The sequence below is a fragment of the Oryctolagus cuniculus genome, chromosome 16 (genome assembly GCF_051225735.1).
Source record: "Oryctolagus cuniculus isolate XC-2025 breed Fujian yellow rabbit chromosome 16, ASM5122573v1, whole genome shotgun sequence".
In the NCBI taxonomy this organism is placed as follows: domain Eukaryota; kingdom Metazoa; phylum Chordata; class Mammalia; order Lagomorpha; family Leporidae; genus Oryctolagus; species Oryctolagus cuniculus.
The window spans coordinates 70,921,837-70,943,225 of record NC_142882.1 but is presented as its reverse complement, the minus strand read 5'-3'; the positions used below and the strand labels follow the sequence as shown (position 1 = coordinate 70,943,225).

Here is a 21,389-nt window from a genome sequence, read left to right as displayed (position 1 = left end):
TTTATTTTTTAATATGCATTTTACTTTTAGCAATCTCAAATTGTTAAACCTGGTGATTTTTTATGTAGAGCTTGCCTACTCTTAAATTTCCATATATTTATGTCTTTCCCCCCCCTCCTACTCTTGTCTGTTTACTCTTTAAGAATTTTTTTCTTTAAGTCCTTGAACATGTTGTTTCTTTAGGTCATTAAATTGCCACTTTTTTTCTTTTTTAAAAATAGTTTATTAAAGTCCTCATTTGCCAGTTCTAAAATAGGGTCATCTCAAGGTTTGTTTCCACTGACGGCTTTTCTCTTGATAGCAGGTCTTACTCTCCTCTGCATGCGCTGTAACACAGGACTCTGAACAACGAGTTACAGAGCCTGGGTTAAGTCATGTTCCTCTAGAATGTTAAGCTTTGTTGAACAGTTATTGATGGATCTTGTTGATCCATTTGGTTTCATGTGCATTAGGGCTGTTCTGTTTCAGGTTTGAACTTGGCTGTATCCATAGCTTTTCTGGGGCCTAGGGTGCTCAGCAAGCATTCTTCCCCCCTGTGGGGCTAAGGCTCTGACTCCTCTGTGCACTGGCTCTCTGCATTACCACTGACCCTCTCAGGCTTAGAGCACAGGAGCCCTGCTAGATCTCAAAGGGTCTCTGCCTCTTGGTATGCGCAGCCCAGCTCTGACAGGCACCTACAGTGTATTCATCCATGGACTCTTGGACTCCAGCTGCTCCCTTCAGTGCATATCTTATTCCTCTGTGCCCTGTCCTGAAACTGCACGTCAGCAGCCTAGAACCTGGACCTATGCTTATTTTCATTTCCTCTTCTGTAGCAGGAAGATCTCTCTGTAAGAGATGGAAATGACTGTGCAGCTCTGCTCACAACTGACCACAGTCTTCTGCTGATTCTTGCTCAGTTTAAAAACAGCTGCTTGACATCTTTGTCAGCTTTTAGAGTTGTTCTTTTTGGGATATTTCCAGTTTTACTACTATGGCTGGAAGCAGAAGCCAGACAATATGTTTGCTTTTCTGATGATTTTAAATATCTACTTGCCAGATTTTGTGATACATTTCTAAATATGCATGTTTTAGATCTTTTATTTTCCTATTTATCAGAGAAACATTCTAAATATTAGTTTGCAATCATATTTATTGATGCTTGGAGTTCTTTACTGAGTCCATTTATTCATTTATTCATCAATAAATGTTTATTGAACATTTACAATATGATACGTACTCTATTGTTTCCTTACGTAGCTTGAAGATGTTTATTTTATTATTTTTAAAGATTTATTTGAAAAGCATAGCTACAGAGAGGGGGAGATACAGAGTAAATGATCTTCCATCAGTTTGTTCACTCTCCAAATAATCACAATGCCTGGGGCTGGACCAAGCTGAGACCAGGTGCCTGGGACTCCATCCAGATCTCCTACATGGGTGGCAGGAGACCAAGCACTTGGGCTATGTTCCACTACTATTCCAGATGCATTAGCAGGGAGCTGGATGGGAAATTGAAGTAGAGCAATTGGTCCTCAAACCAGCACTCGTATCGGATGCTGGCATCGACCTACTATGCCACAATGCCAACATCAAGGGTTTTATTTTAACAATCTATTCAGTAGATCATGGACTTGTATTATTCAGACTTGTATTCTGAGATTATTTTACAATATATGTTTATTGCAAATTATAAGAATAAACGGGAGGGAAAAAAACATGGGACACAAGATACGTCAAGTTATTAATATTATTGTTCAAACAATGCTTTTTAGAATGGATTTAAGGTAGTGATATCAAATCTAGTAAAACTATATGTTTGTCATTGTGTGAAATAGGTTGTCTAAGATTGATGTCACAGTATAGCAGTGAGAGCTATATAACAACATCTTCATATTTGTCAAAATAACACATGGTTAGAGATGTCAAATAGAAAAACCAATATGAGTTTGCTGTTCTGAGAATTTTGGGTTAGACATACAAATCTGGGAAGCAAACAAAATCTGGTGATTAAAATACCACTATTCAGACATTCTCTCCCACCTCACCTCATCCTACTTTTAATACTCTTCATAGCACTTACTGCTGATATTTTCTTCTTTGCTTACAATCATTCCTTCTGTTGAAATGTAAACTCTACGACAACAGGAATCCTGTTTGTGGTGTTCATTTCTCTATTTCTTTTTTTAGAACAGTGCCTAGCACATAGAAGGTACTCAGTAAATATAGTCTTGTTATCCTTAAATATGAGTAACCCTATTAGGTCATTGGCTCTGAAACAAATTATTATTTCAAAGAAAGCCACCTATTCTAAACAGAGTCATCTGGAGATGAGGTAGCTTTTCCCATCAAACTGGATTACAGTTAGTAACCCTACACCCTATGGAACAGTTGTTAAGACCACTGGTTCAGGAGTCAGACTTCTAGGATTCACAATCCTACTTATGACATTTAGTAGCTGTATTCTATTTAATCTCTTTGTACCTCAATATAAACTAATAGCACTTATTCAATAATCTAGTGGTGAGTGTCTAATAAGCACACAAGTGCAAAATGTAAAACACTGAGCAGTGGCTCATATACAGTAAGCAGCTATCATCTCCTATTCCCGTGACTACTTCAAGTTCACTCATTCAGTTCCACAGATTATATTTGGTAGTCCTTTTAGCTTGAAGATGATACCAGGAAGCTAAATTGCTTCTTCCAATGGATGGTTTAGTGTTGATTATGGGTCTCCTCAGAATCTAATTCAGACTTTTTCTATGAGTTATGAGCTATAGAATAGAGTTGATGATGCTTGACTTCCTCTAACTCTGTCTACACATTTTTTTTGTCTTGAATCCAGTGATGCCAGGACTCATTCTCCTATAGAACAGGGATATTGTTTCCATGCAAGCTTACATATTGAAAATTTCATTTGAGAATGTTAATCCTAATCTTATCTATATAGTAGTTGGAAAATGTGCATTTAACTGCACCTAAGTAGCAACCACAACAGATGTACTCAAACCTTGTGTCAGGGGACATAAGGGAGCTGTGTGCCTCTAACAGGGCACAGAGGAGGACTGCCCCAGGGAACAATGGCATATCCATTCACATCAATTCACATTCATTGTGAAATCTACCTCTGGTCATCCTGCCTAATGGAGACCTACAAATCCACACCATATAATTCTCACTTTCTTGCCTTTACTGATACATTTTCATATTTATCCCAGTGTCCAATACGGAAGAAAACTTTGTAAAGCAAAAACTTCCATTGTGGTATTTATTGTCAAGATGTTAATGAGGTTGTAATTCAGTATAGTTCTGGTTTTTATTTTATCATGGCCGACTGGTGAATTTTCTTTCTGGCGTTAGAACCAGAAATCATTATGCTTTTCCTTTTTATGACTGATTTCTATTTTCTCTTGGGAACTGTGAATTTCATAATTAAATGCAGCATTCCTCTTTACATTAGCTATTACAAGATTACAGCCAGAACTTGTGGCTTATTTCAAGAAATTTATAGGATATGCTGGTGCACATTCTGCGCATTATCTTTATTATATTCATTACTGGTTTGATATCCTCTTCCTATGAGTATTTTTCATTTACCTGCCCCCCCCCCCAATTCCTCATGCATTTATCCTCAACATCACTTTATCTGCCCTTTATTATATGTATTTAGATAGAATAATGTAGCACATACCAAGGATTAAAAACATCACATTGTGGAATGTAGATTACTTTTCTGTGTGCGTGGTAAAGTCCGTTTGATGAATTCAAGTCACTCTCAAGCCATCAATGAGTCATTTTCCCATAAACAATATCTACTATGAGGAAATCTACAAAGTTTTACAGAGGACAATAATTGCCCTGTCTCAACAATACTGCATACAGCACAAATGCGTATTGTTGGTATGAAAACAGTGACAACAATTTTAGCTAGTAACTGTGGGCTTGACAGTGTAAAGTCTGGGAAAGAGAACAGTTTACACCGGGTGTCTTGGAAAATTACATCAAAGTTAACTTTTTTCCAGTTAAATCATTTGAAATTGCCACTAAGTGAGAGATGTTGACCTAAATGAAGAGCAGTGTAAACCGTCCAACACAGATTGGTTCAAATAACCATGAACAAGATTCCACATTGACCTTAGAGACCCATCTTAGGGAATAAACTTAATTGATTTGCTCTTAAATAGGGCTTGAACTATGCTTAGTTTCCCTCTAATTTTATTATAAGGGGCCTATGTCTATGCCTTTTTGTTTTTGTGACAAAGACATCACCACATATTATTTAATGTACTTCTGACAATTTCTATAAAATTGTGGACAGCTCACAGAGCAGATGAGTATACCTGGATAGATTGGAGACTTTGAAGTTGAAGAACGGGCTTTGAGTTGATGCTTTATCACTTATTTTTTAGAATATCTAAGTAATATTATTCTGATTATTTACTTAGTCATAAAAGAGTGTTTCAAAAAGTTCATGGAAATATTTTTAGATATAAGTTTATTTTGGTGCAAAAAATAGAATCCATGTATAGTTTTTATAATAGCTAATTTCCATGAGTTTTTTTTATATGGGTAGGTTTCAAAGGTTTTGAACCAAAATATTTTAATCCAATTTCCCCCTAACTTTTCGAAGTACCCTCACACTATTGAGAAATACTATAATAATTTAGTGCCTGTTAGTTATTTTACTTACTCCCTTACTACACATTTTTAGAAGGCAATGCAAGTATTTTCCAAGTACTTCTGGAATTCCAAAAGGAGCTGGAACTTAACTATTCCACAGCTTTCCAACCAGACCTTGCTTAGGACATGTTGAACACAAAGACTTTCTTCGAAACCTTCTTTTGCTTGTATTTATCACCATTATTGTTATTTTCACAAGAGGTGAACTTTCCCAGACATCATGCTATTAAACCCCAAAGTATTAGATCCCCAGAAATTCTGTCTGGTACAAGGGGCAGAAGGACAAGTGTGGTGTTCCAACCTTAGGCAATGGTGAAAAATTTTTTTTTATTTTTTTAAAGAGTAACCAAACAATCCTAGGGCTATTACAAACATTTCCTTCAGAATTCACTGGGATGGCATGCTGCTTAAATGTCTTCTCAAGGATTCTGGATCACAAAGGCAGGCAAGCTGTGATTACTCTGTTGCCTTTAACTACAGAAGGAAAATTAGTCATATTTTTGTTTACTCTAAAATAATACAAAGGGATCTTTGAGAAAGGTCTACTTTTTCCGAGAAAGGAGCAATTTCATATGTAATGTAAACATATGGCAGGATTTTAAGACACATTGTAAAGAGACTCCATGTAGTACATGTCCCCCATTATGTTTCTGCACTGGCAAGGCAAGTGTACAATTATGTCTTTGTTGCATGCAAAAGATTTGGAGTGAAGCTGTTATTTAAAAATTCCCTCCCATCTTCTCAATTTAACCAGAGAAGCAAACATACAAACAAGTGAAATTAATATTCCTTTGGCACATACTTAATGCAAGGTCTTATGCTAGGACTCACATGCATCATCTCATTAAGCTTTCGCAGAGGAAAGAAAAGCAAAGAACAAAAAATAAAGCTAGTGAGGCAGACATTTTAACCCAAAATGAAATGCTTTAAATTTTATGCCCAAGAAGCTAATATCCTCGAGCTGAAAGAATTCCTTTTTATGAAAAAAAAATTTAATTATATAAGGGAAACAAGTTTCATGTATGGCATATATACAGTTTTAAGAGAATACTTCCCAGTCTACCCACCTGCCCTCCCTCAATTCTACCCTCCCTCCTTCTTCCTTTCTTATTTGTCTTTCAATTTTTATGATAGCATACTTTCAATTTACTTTGTAATGACAAGCTTAACTCTCCAGTAAATAAAGAATTCAACAAGTAGTAATAGAAAAACCATTATTCTTCAGGAAGATAGACAAGTGCTACAAGAAAATAAAAAATACAAATTTATGTTTTACCTGATTTGTGATAACTAATATACAGAGTACAAAAATGTAAAGTATAGGAGTGGAATTGACATCTTGAGATTTGATTATTGCTTATAGTCCTCTGCTTTCTTAACAGTATTTCCATGTGGGGAGCAACTGGGAGCAACTCGGACTAGACTAAGTTACTGGAATTAAGACTTATTCTATGCATCTGCTCTCCCACAATATGGCGCTGGGAGAGGAGGAAACAGCTTCTACACAGCTGCCTCCAGTTCAACCAATAAACAGCAGGACCTGCTCCTGATTGGAGGAGAGCAGCGTACTCGGCGTGTGGGTAGCAGAGTTGGGATTGGTGGAAGAGGACTATAAAGGAGGAGAGAGACAACATGCACCAGGAACATCTAAGGGGAACATCTATCTGAAGGAACACCTGTGCAGCCCCCGAGAGAGCCGGCTGGCGGTGTGCCACTCCCCCGCGGAAGTGGGGAATGTGGCAGGGGGAACCGCCCTTCCACGGAGGTGGAAGGGACCGTAGCCAACCCGGGAAGAACCAGCAGCAAACCCGGGGAGGGCCGAGCAGACAAAAGAACAGCGTAGGGTCCTGTGTCATTCCTCCACGAAGAAGGGGAGCGACATTTCCAAATACACAATTAGCAAGTACCAGACCTCTGCTAAGAAGGATGGGTTATAAAATGTTTAGGTATGGGCAATGGAGGGAAGTTTAAAATCTTGGAAACTTGGCATGAATATCCATGAAGCAATTGCAGAACAGAAGCAAATATAATCAAATGGCAAATTGTGTACTAGTGCAGGAGGGCTACAGACTTGGCAAAAGATGACTTAAAACAGGAGGGGGCTTTTGGGTGGTTGAGAAATAGCTGAAGGCCTTTGAAGGCAGAAAACAGAAGATGAAACACATCATCGATGTCTGTTGCAGTAGGTAGGTGATCCCAAGCATAGGGGTGGAGAAGCTTTTTCTGCACAGGGCCATTGGATATTTACCACATCAGCTGTGGGCCATACAGAATTATCAATTTAAGATTTAGCCTTCTATAGATTCATTGAATTTCAAGGCCTGCCTCCAGTTGCCTTGGCAGGACCAGGCCAAGTGATTTTGCAGGCCTTATACAACCCATGGGCAGGACATTCCTCACCCCTCCACTGATAAGAGAACAAACCCTGACACTGAGGACATGTAGCCCCCACTGAATATGGGAAATATAACATCACTGGGTTTTATCAAATGCATATTGTTACAAGAATGTAGATTACTACTCAGATTTTTTGAACTGCAGTCAATCTGCATTGTGTTATTAAAAGAGTATACCCAACAAGAGGCATTTTTAGTGGATCCCAGGCTACTAATATAATAATATGGATCCTTGTATTTTGAGCATTTTCTTGTGTGCAATAAACAGTGAAACCTTTGTAAGATGAATCTGTTGTCATGACTTCCTTTTCCCACTGCTATTCTCCCTGGTTTATTTCCCTTTTTATTGCCCATTGCTTTTAGAAGGAATAAATATTAATGAGTTCCACAATGCAGTTTGCACTCCTCTGTTAACACTGGAAAGAGTAGATAGTCCCTACTGAGCAGTCATCAACAAGGCAGAGAACTGCAAATCCCAGCCACAAACCATTTCTCTCCCGTCCTTAGAAAGCAGGCATGTGTCTGAAAAAATGTGATTTGCTCCCCAGTACACATCCCTGAGTGCTCGTTTCATAATTCCTCCTGGAGCTATCACTCATCCACAACAGACTTGCTGCGATCAGTGCTTAAGGGTTACAGAAAGCAGACTTGAGGCAGTGCCTTGATAGTGTCAAGTGAGGTGACATTTTATCCCCCATCTTTCTTTCATTAGTGGAAGGCCTGGACTAATAGCATGGCTTTCTTATGTCTTGGGTTACAGATAGGAAGCAAGACAAAATAGTATCCAAAAGAGTGTGAGGTATTCCTTCTCCTCAATTTCCTTGTCTCAATAACAGCGAGGCATAGTGACTTTCTAAAGACTGATAGCACAGGGATATAAAACTGGGCTCAAGCAGTGAATCATTAGAACTCAAAGTTCCACCTCACTCCCAAAGCCAGTGGCTTTTTCTACACTCTCCAATTGTCTCAGTCTTACCTCTGTCACTATGGCACAGGCTCTTCAGCTTCCATATCTTATCACAGCATAGTAATTCTTTTTGACTCCAATCAAGGTAAGAATCAGTTGGAATTAGGGGCAGATTTACTGAGAAGCTCACGAAACTTAAGGCTCAAGGGCCTCCATATGCACAGGCCACTATGAGGCTTTGGAAGACACCTCAGTAAGTTATTTTATGTTTTGATTTTTAAAAAAATAAATAAGGTTCCCTATATTGCTTAGGCTATGAGACCCAGGAAACTTGGGTTCCCCTCCTTATCCCAGTCCCTCCTAAAGCTTTAGGAAGAGCCTTTAAAGGGGCTCTCGTTAGCTTTATGGTAAATGAACTTCTGACTGTAATAAGCAATGGCACTGATGAAAAAGAGAGATTCCTACTCCATTCCAGAACTTTATCCTAACTGCAATGGGCAGCATCTAGGAATTTTTGCATTTTCTTTAAGAGTCCTGGTGATTCTTAAGCTACATTTTGAGGATATGTGATTCACAGACACACAATTTACCTGAGGAATAAGAGTGGACCATGGTATGGTGCACTCTCAGGGCTTAACTGGAGAGCCCCCAACCATCTGTGGATGCCCCCAACCCGTGTTAGCCTTATGAAGGGCCACTCCTACATTCCAAGTACGTAAAGCAAGCTACTATTAGGCTATATGCGTCTTCATTACAGGGATCAAGTTGGTTTTAAATGTTTTGCCTCTGACATCTAAGTCCATGAAGTATCCTAATAGTATTTGTTGAGTGAAGAAGAGAATGCAAACTGGGATACCTGAGTTTTTAATATTTCATCAATCATCACCATTGATGTTACTGTTATTTTATAGTCAGCATTTGGAACTTAAGTGTAGGTATTTATAAGTATCTTATTAGAATTCCTATCATTCCATTGTTTCTGGACTATTAACATCTTATTGCTTGTTAGGCATTTAAAATCCTGTTAATAATGGATTATTTTTTCCTCAGAAAATCCATAATTTCCAATAGTGCCATGTAGTGGGGGGAATCTTGTGCATTTGGTTAAAGTAGTCCCCTCTGGAGAATTTTTGATTTGTCTATTTCAGGCACTATGGCAGTTAGTACCATTGGCCTCATGGCATTTATAGTAATTTCTCAGTTTTGTGACTGTTGAGTGATGGGAGTAATCACAAATTTGAATCTGACACTACTGTGAGTATTGGCTCATGGCTGGAGTTCTTAGGACAGGCTTATTTTCCCCTGACTTGAGGTTCAGGCTGATCTGCTTCATTTAATCTCCCTTTCAAGGTAAACTGAATTCCTCTATTCAGTTGATGCTATCACCTTTTGAGGTTGATTAAATAGTGCAGGATTTCTGCTTATGTCCTTTTCTCCAACTACAAGCTCTGTGTTTTGCCCTTTATCGGCTTCACTCACAGGCCCCCATTGTGGGGAGCAACCGGACTAGACTAAGTTACTCGAATTAAGACTTATTCTATGCATCTGCTCTCCCACAATGTGGCGTTGGGAGAGAAGTAAACAGTTTCCGCACAGCTGCCTCCAGTTCAACTGATAAACTGTAGGACTTGCTCCTGATTGGAGGAGAGCAGCGTACTCGGCGTGTGGGCAGCCGAGTTGGGATTGGCGGAGAAGGACTATAAAGGAGGAGAGAGACGGCATGCACCAGGAACATCTATGGGGAACATCTAAGGGAACACCTGTGCAGCCCCCGAGAGAGCCGGCCGGCGGTGTGCCACTCCCCTGCGGAAGTGGGGAATGTGGCCAGGGGGAACTGCCCTTCCACGGAGGTGGAAGGGATAGTAGCCAACCCGGGAAGAACCAGCAGCAAACCCGGGGAGGGCCGAGCAGACGAAAGAACAGCGCAGGGTCCTGTGTTGCTCCTCCACGAAGAGGGGGAGCGACACCCATAATGTGTAGTTCTCCTCCTACGCCATCCTCACACAATGCAAGCAGAGACAGCATCAGGTCAACCTTGCTGGTTTGTTCAGGGAATCACTTAGTGAATAGAAACTTTAGTTCTGCCCTTATAAACATCTGAAACAGTCCCCTCTCCTGCATGTCTGGATGTTTTGTAAAGGATGACTTCCAGGGAATCTAGTCTGCCACACTGCTGACCATGCAACTGAAGACTCATTTATAATGGGCATCTTCAGGCCAATGAGGTCACAAGCGTGGGAATACAAGTCTGAGCAGAAAGGAACACCAGGTTTCTTGATTTCTGCCTGGGGTTCTTTTAAAAGTAGTCTTAAAATGAAAATGCAGAAGACTTTTAAGCTATTCACTATAATTAGAAAAGAGAAAATAGGCGCATAAAAATGTTCTCTTAAATGAGTGGTCAGACAGGAATAAAGTACTTGAATGCTGCCTCCTGTCACTTGAGGCAACAACTAGATCATATGTCTTCTCTTCACATTCAGAGGTGCGAACAGTTTTCTCCAAGATCCAGGGCAGGGTAGGTGTGAATATGGCCTCCTTCCCAAACAGATACTTTTTAAAAAATGCTGGTATATTTAAAACATTTTTAGAGGTAACTTTAAGATAATTTAAAAGACAGTTGTATCATTTACAAAGCAAATAGTAATATGTTTAATAAATATTATTTGTTTGATAAGAACAAATGTTTATTAGACACCTAGCCAAATCATTTCATGTTTAGATCACTTCTGAGTTGTCTCATTGTATTTTTACTTTTTTAGTTGAATATGTCCTGAAGTCTTGTTAGGAAGCTTTTCGTCTTGTAAAAATTCCAAGTTCCCTGTAGGTACGCACCACCTTAATCTAATTCCCAGCATGTGAGTTTTTATTAGTTTTTATCCCAATGACTGAGACCTACTGGCATCTCAATTTCCTTTTGGTATTTCACTGATCACAGGGCTTCTCTCCCACGAGATATCCAGAGGACTGACTTCCAAGCAATATGATTCCTCTGGGGAATTCCTAAGTTTTAATTATTCTATAATTACATGTTATACTTTCTACTTCCTACTGCCTCTACAGAGTGGACTACATTTCCAAAATACTACCATTGCATTTTACTTCCTTTTTAATTTAACATATTAAGATATGCTGAGTATAAAATGGCATACTTGGGAAGATGATAAATTTTGAAAAGTGCTCATAACACTATATTAATATCTAACAAAAGTGATCATAACCGAACTTTAAGTACCTCTTTGTATAACAGTAATATCTAGGTGAAAGTTTTATGTCACTAAATATTAAGATACATTTTTATGTAACTTACATCTATATAATGATGTTACAGAGTCAAGAACCACAGCCTTGATATACTTCTAACAGAAAGACGAAGTCAACCACTGTCTTTCCTTGGGAGGTTTAAGAATTACATCAGGGAATCAATGGAGATTCTTGGTCATACCCATAATGCTCCAGTACATATTTGTAATAGAAGAGGTAAATCATTCTCACATGCCAGTTATTTCAAAAGTGGTGGATAGGAAAGGGGTAGCACTAGATTTTGATGTACTCTGATATTTACTTTCTTAAATAACAGGGAAATAAAATAGCACTATAATCACAGCCTTTCTTTTTTATAAAAGCCTGAACTAAATCTAGCTCATTTATGGAAACCACACGTAAAATACGGCAGTGATGAATTTGCATCCTATTTAGGAATGGTGTGACTATTTTATTCGCCCGATTTCTTTACAGAACTCAGGAAATCATGAATTCTTTATACGGCCTTCTGTTTGTCACTCACAGTTCAATTCAATCATCCTTACTTCCATCTATCTTTCAACTGATACCCCAATTATTGTTGCCAGTATAGCCCATTCTGTGTTATCATATAGGCTCCTTATCGAGGCTATCTCTCTTAGCAACCACGAATCCCACAGACCTTATCCAGATTTTAGTTTGAAATATTTGGTATGCTTCCAATAGGTGAATAAATATTCTTTTCTGAGTGTCCATTAATATGTCACTATAACCTCCATGATATCTTAGAACCAATACTTTTAATTTCTTTTTAAAAACATACTTAATCTGTACAAAAATGGAAGATTTCTTGAATTATTACAGCTAAAATCCATGCTTATTTCATTGCATGCTCTGAAAAAAAAAACCATCAATTCACATCCATGAATCCAATAATCAGCAAATTTTTTCATGAGTTTTCTAAAACTTATAAAGATAACCTCCTTATTGGCAAGGCCACTTCCTGTTACATTCTGATAAGGGTAGATTTCACAACGGCATAAGCTGGACACTTTTCACAGCCTACCGGAATTCAGATCAGTGTGCTGAACAGAAATTGTTACGGCTTTACCACTAAGTCTTCTCAACAGCGAGCTTGTCCAGGCTTTCAGTGATGTAGCTGACATTTTGTTCACCTGAATAGCATCAGGGAAAATTTGTCAGAACTGGGAGGGTCACCTATAGCCAGCAGCAGCATAGGAATAAAATGTGGACACTCTCCAGTATCAAATACATCCATTTCCCTTTGTCTATATATGCTTTTACCAGTGTAATCAATAGCATGTTAGGTTGTGAATATTATACTATTTTGTGCATATTATAATAATACATATTTTGAGTTTCTAGTAATTAAATACATGGACTCCAAGCAGGGAACTTTTTCTAGATAGTGCAATGTGAGTTAGTTAGTAGTAGTAGTGAGTAGCCTAATACATAAAGCGATTTGGCACTGTCCTTGTGCCAACACGGCCACTACCACTTCCCTGTGTAGTACAACATACCAAGATAATAAAGAAGTTTATGTGCATTTCATATCACTCGCTTTCAGTACTTTTGTATCAAGAAACTACTTTTGAGTCAAAGTATTTTGAGTTTAGGTATTTTCACATGTGGGTTATGTAAAAACAAGTAATATACAGAACACAAGGTGTGAATCCGCAAAAAGAATAGTGTGGCTCTTGTTCTTCAAATGAAGCATAGTATGAGATGCTCTCAGGGTGGGCTTCCATGGTTATATACACACGGTTTCTTGCAATTAGTGGCTTCTTATTAGGACTGTTGGGGAGTTGTCTGGAGACATCTTTCTATTAGGTAAGCTTTTGTTCTGTAATATTTACCAAAGGAAGATGGCCCAATCTTCACAGCCCACGGTCTACTTTTCTCTAGTCACATGGAGTTACAGTCCTCCCATCTCACCCTTGGGACGCGGGTGACTGGAAGCACTTTCTACCGGGAAATGGTAAGTGCTCCTTAGGAGGGACTCCAGTAGTCTGTGCTACAGAGCAAAACCTCCATCGTTTAGGGTACTGACTGTTCTGGCAAAGACTAGAATGGGCTTACGATTTGGAATTTGAGGGGAAAGACACAAATTTCTAAGTTTTTCACAATTATTATTTACATGATAAACATTCCTTTTAGGTGAATTATTCCTGTAACTACTGACCTCCGATTTGGCATCTGTTTTAATCCCAACACATATATCTTAATACTGATATTCTCTGTTTTTCTTTCTTTCAGTGACTTAAAAAAAGACTCAAAATTCAGTTGCATTCAGAATTCTAACAGATCTTTTGAAAGTAATAACCTGTAGGATATAATTGACATTCAGAACTAAAATCTGATCTACTTCAAGCAATGAAATTATACTACTCTGAAAGGACTGCTATAATAAATCCACCTGAGTGTTAAAAATGCAGCCATTAAAGTAGCCAAGAAAATATTAATGTACTAACATTACATGTTTTATGCTACTTCCTTATAACCTCAAGACACATTAGTAATAAAACGTACCCCTAGGCTGGATTTCTAAATGAGCTGACGTGCTGTGTGAAGTTAGTGGATACAGAACAATTAAACTTTGGGAGCTGCAAACGCAAACTTGCTAGTTTGTCTTCTGTGAAATACTGGCCACTGGTATCACTTCTATGTGAGGGGGACAGAGAAGCCATTTCTTGTTATGTTCTTTAATACATACATTCTTTCCCAGGTTTTCTTCTCATTATTGCTCAAGTTCTCCCCTGAATATATTCTCCTGTTTGTCTTCATTTGCTGTCAGCTAGAGTTTTTATTTTTTTTATTTATTTTTTTCTTCTACCAATGAACACACTTCCCAGAAAATTCTGTCCTATCCTGCTCTCTCCTATCCACAATTTGCCAAGTACAGCTTGCTCATTGGCATTAATGTGACCTGTCATTTGCCTTTGCTTTCTTTAGAGTTGTGCAATTATACACACTGTTCCCTCTGTCTAGAATCATTTGCCTTTTACGTTCCTGACCCGCTTATCTGTGAGTGGCATAACCAGCATCACTCAGCTCAAGTGTCACTGCCTCTATGATGGGCTCTTTTCTATAGTCCCCTGTTCTTGTATAGCTATCATATTGCATTATAACTGTTGGTTTATGACACCTTTGCCCTCATGCTAACTTAGGGTACTTTCCTGATAGGAGATCTGTATTGACATTTCCACCCTCAGTATCTTACATAATTTTTGGAACTCTGTTGTTAACTAATCAATATATGTTGGATGAATTATAACTATAAGAAATGTAAGAAAGACTGCTTACAGCACTGCTTAAAGTATTCATATTCATATGCATTTCAGAACTACTAATTCAATATAAACTTGATCTAATAACAATGAGAGTTCTAGGGTATCATTAATGCAAAATAATAAGAAATTTTAACCCAGGCCATATTGGGCTCACATATTATTTTGTATACTTCCTGCATTTGGTTCTGAAACTGAAATTTTAAAAATATTCTAATATGTGCCTGTCAAATTACAAAACTATTAAACACGAAGTTATTCCTTTTGGTTAAAGATTTAACTGTAGTTTTTATTCTGTAAATATTTCATTTAAATTCAAATTGAACATTTTTCTCAATACCAGAATTAACTTATTTTTAACAAAATGTGATTTTTATTAGCAAGTTTTACTTCTAATATAAAGAAAATGTTAAACTTTAAAATGTATACTTATATAAGTGTGTACTGACTGGGGTTTTTATTCTACTTTTCATAACATTATTCCTACTAAATCTTGATGCAAAAACTGAATCAGGAAAGCATTTAAACAAAAAAATTCTAAAAGAAACGTCGCCAGCGCCGCAGCTCACTAGGCTAATCCTTCACCTAGCAGCACTGGCACACCGGGTTCTAGTCCCGGTTGGGGCGCCGGATTCTGTCCCGGTTGCCCCTCTTCCAGGCCAGCCCTCTGCTGTGGCCAGGGAGTGCAGTGGAGGATGGCCCAGGTGCTTGGGCCCTGCACCCCATGGGAGACCAGGAAAAGCACCTGGCTCCTGGCTCCTGCCATCGGATCAGCGTGGTGCGCCGGCCGCAGCGGCCATTGGAGGGTGAACCAACGGCAAAGGAAGACCTTTCTCTCTGTCTCTCTCTCTCACTGTCCACTCTGCCTGTCAAAAAAATAAATAAATAAATAAAAAACAGTTTCAGTTAAAAAAAAAAAAAAAAAGAAAAGAAGCTTGTCAGTAAATCAGAACTGCCCAAAGATGGGTTTGTATCAAAAGTTTTTTCCCGGCACAATGTGGATTATGTTTAGCATAGTGGGTACCAAGCACGACAGGAACAGAAATACAGCCATGTGTGCCCCAGATGGCCCTGCGTATGTCCCTCCAGGGCCAGGATAAGCTCTCAGTCCATGGAAGAGTCTCTGGGAAAAAGTAAGGATTACCTGCTCTGTCCTTGTGGCCACTTAAGTGCGACAGGAGGTTGTCATTGGTCTGAACGCAGTAGGCCTCTCTGGTCTGAATGCCTCCCCCGCAGAGGGCTGTCTGGTTGCCACGCCTCTTATCCTGCTGGCTGAGCAAAGGGTCCACACGGCACTCAGTCCACTCTGTGGTTCTCCAGCCATACCTAAGTAAACACGTAAGCAGAAATGTCACAGATGGCACCATATGGACTTGATAAAACTTTCCTCCGTGATTTTTTTTTTCTTAAAAAATAACCTAAAAGACATCTTCTCTTAGATCCCACTGTAGACTACATCTCTGGTGTAGACTCAGTTCAACCCCTTCCTTTACGCTCAGCAGCATTCCATTTAAGGAGAGGTTAAATTTAGGGTCATTTTATTCTAATTGCAACTGCTCCAAGTTGCTTATAAATATTTTATGAAAAGAGAACATCATGCTGGAAACATGAAATCTTATGTTCAATTAAGTGAAACCCGGGCTCACCATTTCTTGATGCTTATAAACAAAGGAAGATTGGATCTGAGAATGGAAAACATCATAAATGATGATGAACCCAAACACTTGCTTTGCCTTTAGTGAAATGAATGAAAATTGCTTCTTCATACACAATTATAATTGTGTGTTAGGACTAAGAAATAGAGCACAACAATTTAGAGTTTCCGCTTTAGTGTCAAGCATAGGAAGGTTTTTTTTTCCTGTAACACTGAGCATCCCTGATGAGTGCTGATGAATGCTGAAAGGAGCTGACGTTTCTAATCAGTGGAGTACAAGAAAGAGGATCTGTGATTCTCAATTAAAGCTCCAATCAAGATTACATGTGAAAGAAGTATCAGGGGATGTTCAGTGCATCACGTGCTTCAAGGAGATGGGCAAGGAGTCATTTTCTGATGCCACTGAAGATAGAAAGTGGTGGCATTTCTCCACCAAGAGGAGAATGCATATTCCAACCGCTCAAGGAAAATGGCTCACGTAGCACTGCGCATTACTTTAACCAAATGTTTCCTTAGTAATCAGATTAACAGCCAACACAAGTACCAGCGGATGTGTTAATGTTCGCTTCAATTAGACAAAAAGGTTAACTGAATCCTCAGATGTCCAATCTAGATGTTTTCTTTGTCAGGGGTGAAGTTTTGTGACAGCAGAGCTGAGCTTCAGGCGGCTTTTCCATTTTTATAAGTGGGGATTCGGGGCTTAGAGTTGAGGGAGCAGATCATCCAGGAGGGCACTCTTGGCATTTGTTTATAAAGGAAGGGCAGCACCTGGGTCCATTGCAGACACATGAATAATTGATGACTGGTTGGAGGGGTATGGGAGCGAGGGACATGTAACAAGGCATTTGTTAACATTTTTTTTTTTTTGAGCAAATATATACAGAGGTTTAGGATGCTGTTTATTGCCATTTTTATTTTTTCCAGCTTTAATTAAAGCTTTCATTGATGGTGAAATAATTGGTGCTGGAATGATCCTTGAGACTGTATTAAAATAACATTAAAAGTCACTATTATAGTACTTTTGAAATACCTAGCAAAGAACAGTTAGTACATTTCATATAACAACTAGAATTTTTACTTGCTAACTGCCTTGAGGGGTTTAACAGGGAAGATGCTAACATGTCTGTAGCATATTAGTGTAATGACTATTTTTAACTTTTTTAAAAAACATAGATTAATACATCTATCCCTTTGTTACATTTTTTACACATACAGAAAAGAATACTATGCATTATCTCTATTTTGTTTTCAAGTAGAGTTTTAAAATAGGTATTTTGTCTTCAGTAACAAAATTATTCAGTTTTGCTTTTTGTCATCAAACAGTATGTCGGTTTTCAGTAACAAGTGGTTTTGTTGTTGTTGATTAGTATCATGGATTGATGTTTCCAGATATCGTGACTACTCCATGTCAGGATGTTAATTTCTCCTTTGATAAATGCAAATACTATTTCCTGGCTCAGATTTAAACCAAAGCAGCACCCATCCTCGAATTCTAAGTATATCACTACTAAGTATTTCAGTAAATTTCTCTGAACTCTACATTTTATGTCTTGAGAATAGAACATTCAAAGCAAAGTCAGAATCTGTTATCAGATGTGTAGTAACACCAGGGATATGAAATCAAGCAAGTAATTTGGATAGTGAAATAGTCATTTTTTGGCAAAAGAACAGAGCTCTAATTTAGGTCATCCAAAGAAGTCTTGTGAGAGGAATAGTATTTCAGCAATGGACACTGGTTCCAGATTCTAAGAAAATGCTATTCCCTCAAAAGGAGAGAAGAGTTAATTAAGTCTATCTGTACGTATTTTGTTAATGATATTTGATTTTCTGAGAGGATAAAGAATAAAGCAACTAACTTGAGACAAAAAGTAGAAGAAATCTGTAGGAGAAAAAACACTGGAAATCCTGCCAGTTCCTTGAGCCTTTTTTATGGAGCGGAGCCATAGTCAGTGGACAGGTAGAGACAGGAACCTCTCTGTGGAGTTGTCGTCACTGGAGTTACACTGGGGGACAGTGCATGACTCTGAAGTGCTGCAGAATTAAAGCTCACATATAAATCATCACCACTGTTGTTACTCTAGTAGTGACTTTTATTAATTATTAAGTATTAATAATATTAAGTATTAAATATTAATTTGTATCCCTGCCAGTTCATGAAGCTTGAACTATATGCATATTCTCAGATATTTAGGACATTCCAAAGAAGCTGTCAATGAAGTGAATCTCTATTGAGAAACTACAATTCTCAAAGTCACTCTATTCTGTATTGAGACTATCCTGAAATATTGTTATTGCAACATCATAATTCACAAGAATGTCCTGGAAACGATATTTTTAAAGAAAAAAGTGCAGTGTTATTCTGCCAAATACTTCAGAACTAGTCAGTGTATTTGAAATCATTAATGTTTATTGAGCATTTGGAGTTCGCAAGGCCTTGTGATATAGGTTGGTGATAAAAGAAATGAGACAAAATCCCCCAAGAACAAACACTAATAAGCACAATTCTTTTCCCCAAGGAGTTTAAAGTCTCATTAATTTGATGTAGAATTTAACTCTATTGAATAGGTTTTTATACATATGCATTACTATTTTTAATAGGTCACAGGAACCTGTGGTTCAAAGTTTGCTTTACCTTACAGAAGGGACGGTAACTATCAGTGGTCCAAGGACCAAATTAACCCATCACCTGTTCTGGTAAATAAAGTTTTACTGGAACAGAGCACACTCAACTGTTCACACACTATCTACAGCTCCAAAGGTGGTGGTGAGTCATCACAAGACAGATATATGTGGCCTGCAATGCTTAACGCATTTACTATCTGTTCCTTTACAGAAAAAAACTTACCAACTTCTATTATAGAAAATATATTAAACCTAGAGAAGTTATTAAAAATTGGAAATGCAGGGCTTGTATTTTTATTACATAAACCAAGTTAAAAAAGTATAGTACAGTGTAGTGTTTGCAAATATATATCTTATCTTTCCAGTTTGCATGCTAAAAGTCACTATTGTTCAATATACTCAGATGGACTCAAACAGTGGGTGGACACGCAATTTGGGCAGACACTGTACCCTTCTTTATTTACTCACATGGCACAAGGGGCCACTCCATCGCCTTGAGACACACAGGGTTCCCGCTCCTCAAGCTCGGGACATTGCTTTTCACTGGCAATGGGAAACTGCCTGACGGTCCGCGTTCTGACGCGAGTGCCTGCAGGGGATGCCGCATCATGGCACGTTTTTGAGCACGGAGTCCATTGCAGCCACTCAGACACCTGGCATTCTTTGGTGATCACACAAGACTGGAAGGTCACTGGCAGCTTCCCTTGCTGGCAAAAGCTGTAAGAGAAAATTGATATTCTCATCAGAGACTTACAGTCAGCTAAGAATTTCGGGTTCTACATTCCAGACTAAAATCGGCTTGGACACTTTTATTCCTACTTGGAGGTGTGATTCCAATTTCACTCAAAATATATCAACATTTATGATGTGTAAAAGCAGACTTAATGCTCACACTTGCATTCACTATTTTGTAAGAGTTGTTAAATCATTAGTAGGAAACAAAATAAAGGGGATAAAGCAGAATTAGCTAAAGCTAAATTTGCCACATTGCTCATTTTACTCATTCCAGATTGGTTTAATTTAGGAAATGAGAAACCAAGAACTGTTAACATATGCTAATTTCTATTTTGCTTAGTGATTCAAATAAACATGCCTAATACAATATTGTTTTAACTAGAAAAAGTAATTTAATATGTGATTTAACATTAATTTTAATGTCACTTAAAACTTACGCTCTGATTTACAATTATAATGTATGATTATTCAAATATATCAACTTTATCAATTCATACTTTAATACACAGGAGACAAATGGGAATCCTAGTTAAATACACCTAAGTATTAGAAATATACCTCTTATTTACCTAGATACTATAGAGATAATCCTCTAAATACAGCTCTTTTATTTCATCAGTAAACTATGCTCAAATGCTAATGTAACCTACTTAATTTAGAGGGATATTGCATTCTAAATTATATTACCTACATATAAAGATGAAGATGACATCATCAATGTCAACAATTAGCGACAATGTATTTTGAGGACTTTTTCTGGAAAATAGAGACTGTGAAAATTCTTGGTTGAAACCTCACTCAATGTCAATAACCAATAGTGCATATTTCTAAGATACAGGCAGACTCTTGCCTTGACAGAGCCACCCAGTTTAATGGGATAATTCCATCTCATCATTCAGGTGCCATGATTATCTGTGGTAATCAACCATAGAGAGAGGCAGGATCATTTTAACATAATGACTCTCATTCAGTAGCTTTAGTTCTATTTGAAAGTATATAAAATTTGCATTCCAGGGAGATAATTTAAGCTCATAGTATCTGTCAATTTGTCAGAGCTGAGAGACCTGAGAAAATCATCTAAAATGGTAGGAAGAGGGCTCTCTGGGTGAGCTGCACTTTCCCTATGATAATAGAAAAGACCAAAAATTCCATTTCTCCTCCAGTGTCATGTATTGGGTAGTAACTATACTTTACCAATAACAGTAACCAGCAAAACTTCCTCTGTGATCACCAAACTTTCACTCTGGAGTTTATTCATGAAAATGAGGCAAAGTTACAAACAAATGAGGCCCTCTATAACTGTTCTTTTACCAAATTCAACCTATTTCAAAATTTGACATACTTCATTTTAGAAACATTTCTTATCATTCATGATATTATTTTCATATACATAGTTATATATTATTTTTTACCTAATACTTATTAAGTTCATGTTCCATATGAAAGCAATGGATTAACAATCTCTTAACCTTTTGTGGAGAACTTGACCACTGGTTAACTACTTCCAGTGACAGTTACCCTGGTAACATGATAAAAAATAGAATTTTAACTATACCACTATGTCACACATTTTTTTGATAAAATGACTCATCTGGATAAACTGCACATGCACTATGAAACTACAAACACCAAATATATAGCCACAGCTTTGGGCCTCCCCAAGTGTGACAACACAGGAAGAGTACTTGTCTGTAGAATTTTGTTCCAAGAGAAATCGGTTCCTGTGGACATGAAGTTTTTAAGTCAGGCAGTTCCTGGATCTATCTGATTTAGTGCTTCTTGCACCTGACCTGTAAGTTCTAGATACCTAAATTCTCACCAGACACCAAGTTCTGTTCTTTATTCTTCTACTCATACTGATGACAAGT

General features: G+C 37.9%; 1 protein-coding gene across 5 annotated transcripts in view; it reads right to left on the bottom strand.

Annotated features, from left to right (window-relative positions):
• The window catches only part of THSD7A (thrombospondin type 1 domain containing 7A), a 689,693-nt gene that overhangs the window by 201,438 nt on the left and 466,866 nt on the right, over nt 1-21,389 (bottom strand). For all 5 annotated transcript variants that reach the window (XM_089315677.1, XM_089315676.1, XM_089315679.1 and 2 more), the window contains 2 exons: nt 19,255-19,503; nt 15,655-15,836 (listed from right to left, as the gene is read on the bottom strand). In XM_089315677.1, the coding sequence (XP_089171803.1) occupies nt 15,655-15,836; nt 19,255-19,503 (431 nt within the window). The remainder of the gene's footprint in view (nt 1-15,654; nt 15,837-19,254; nt 19,504-21,389) is intronic.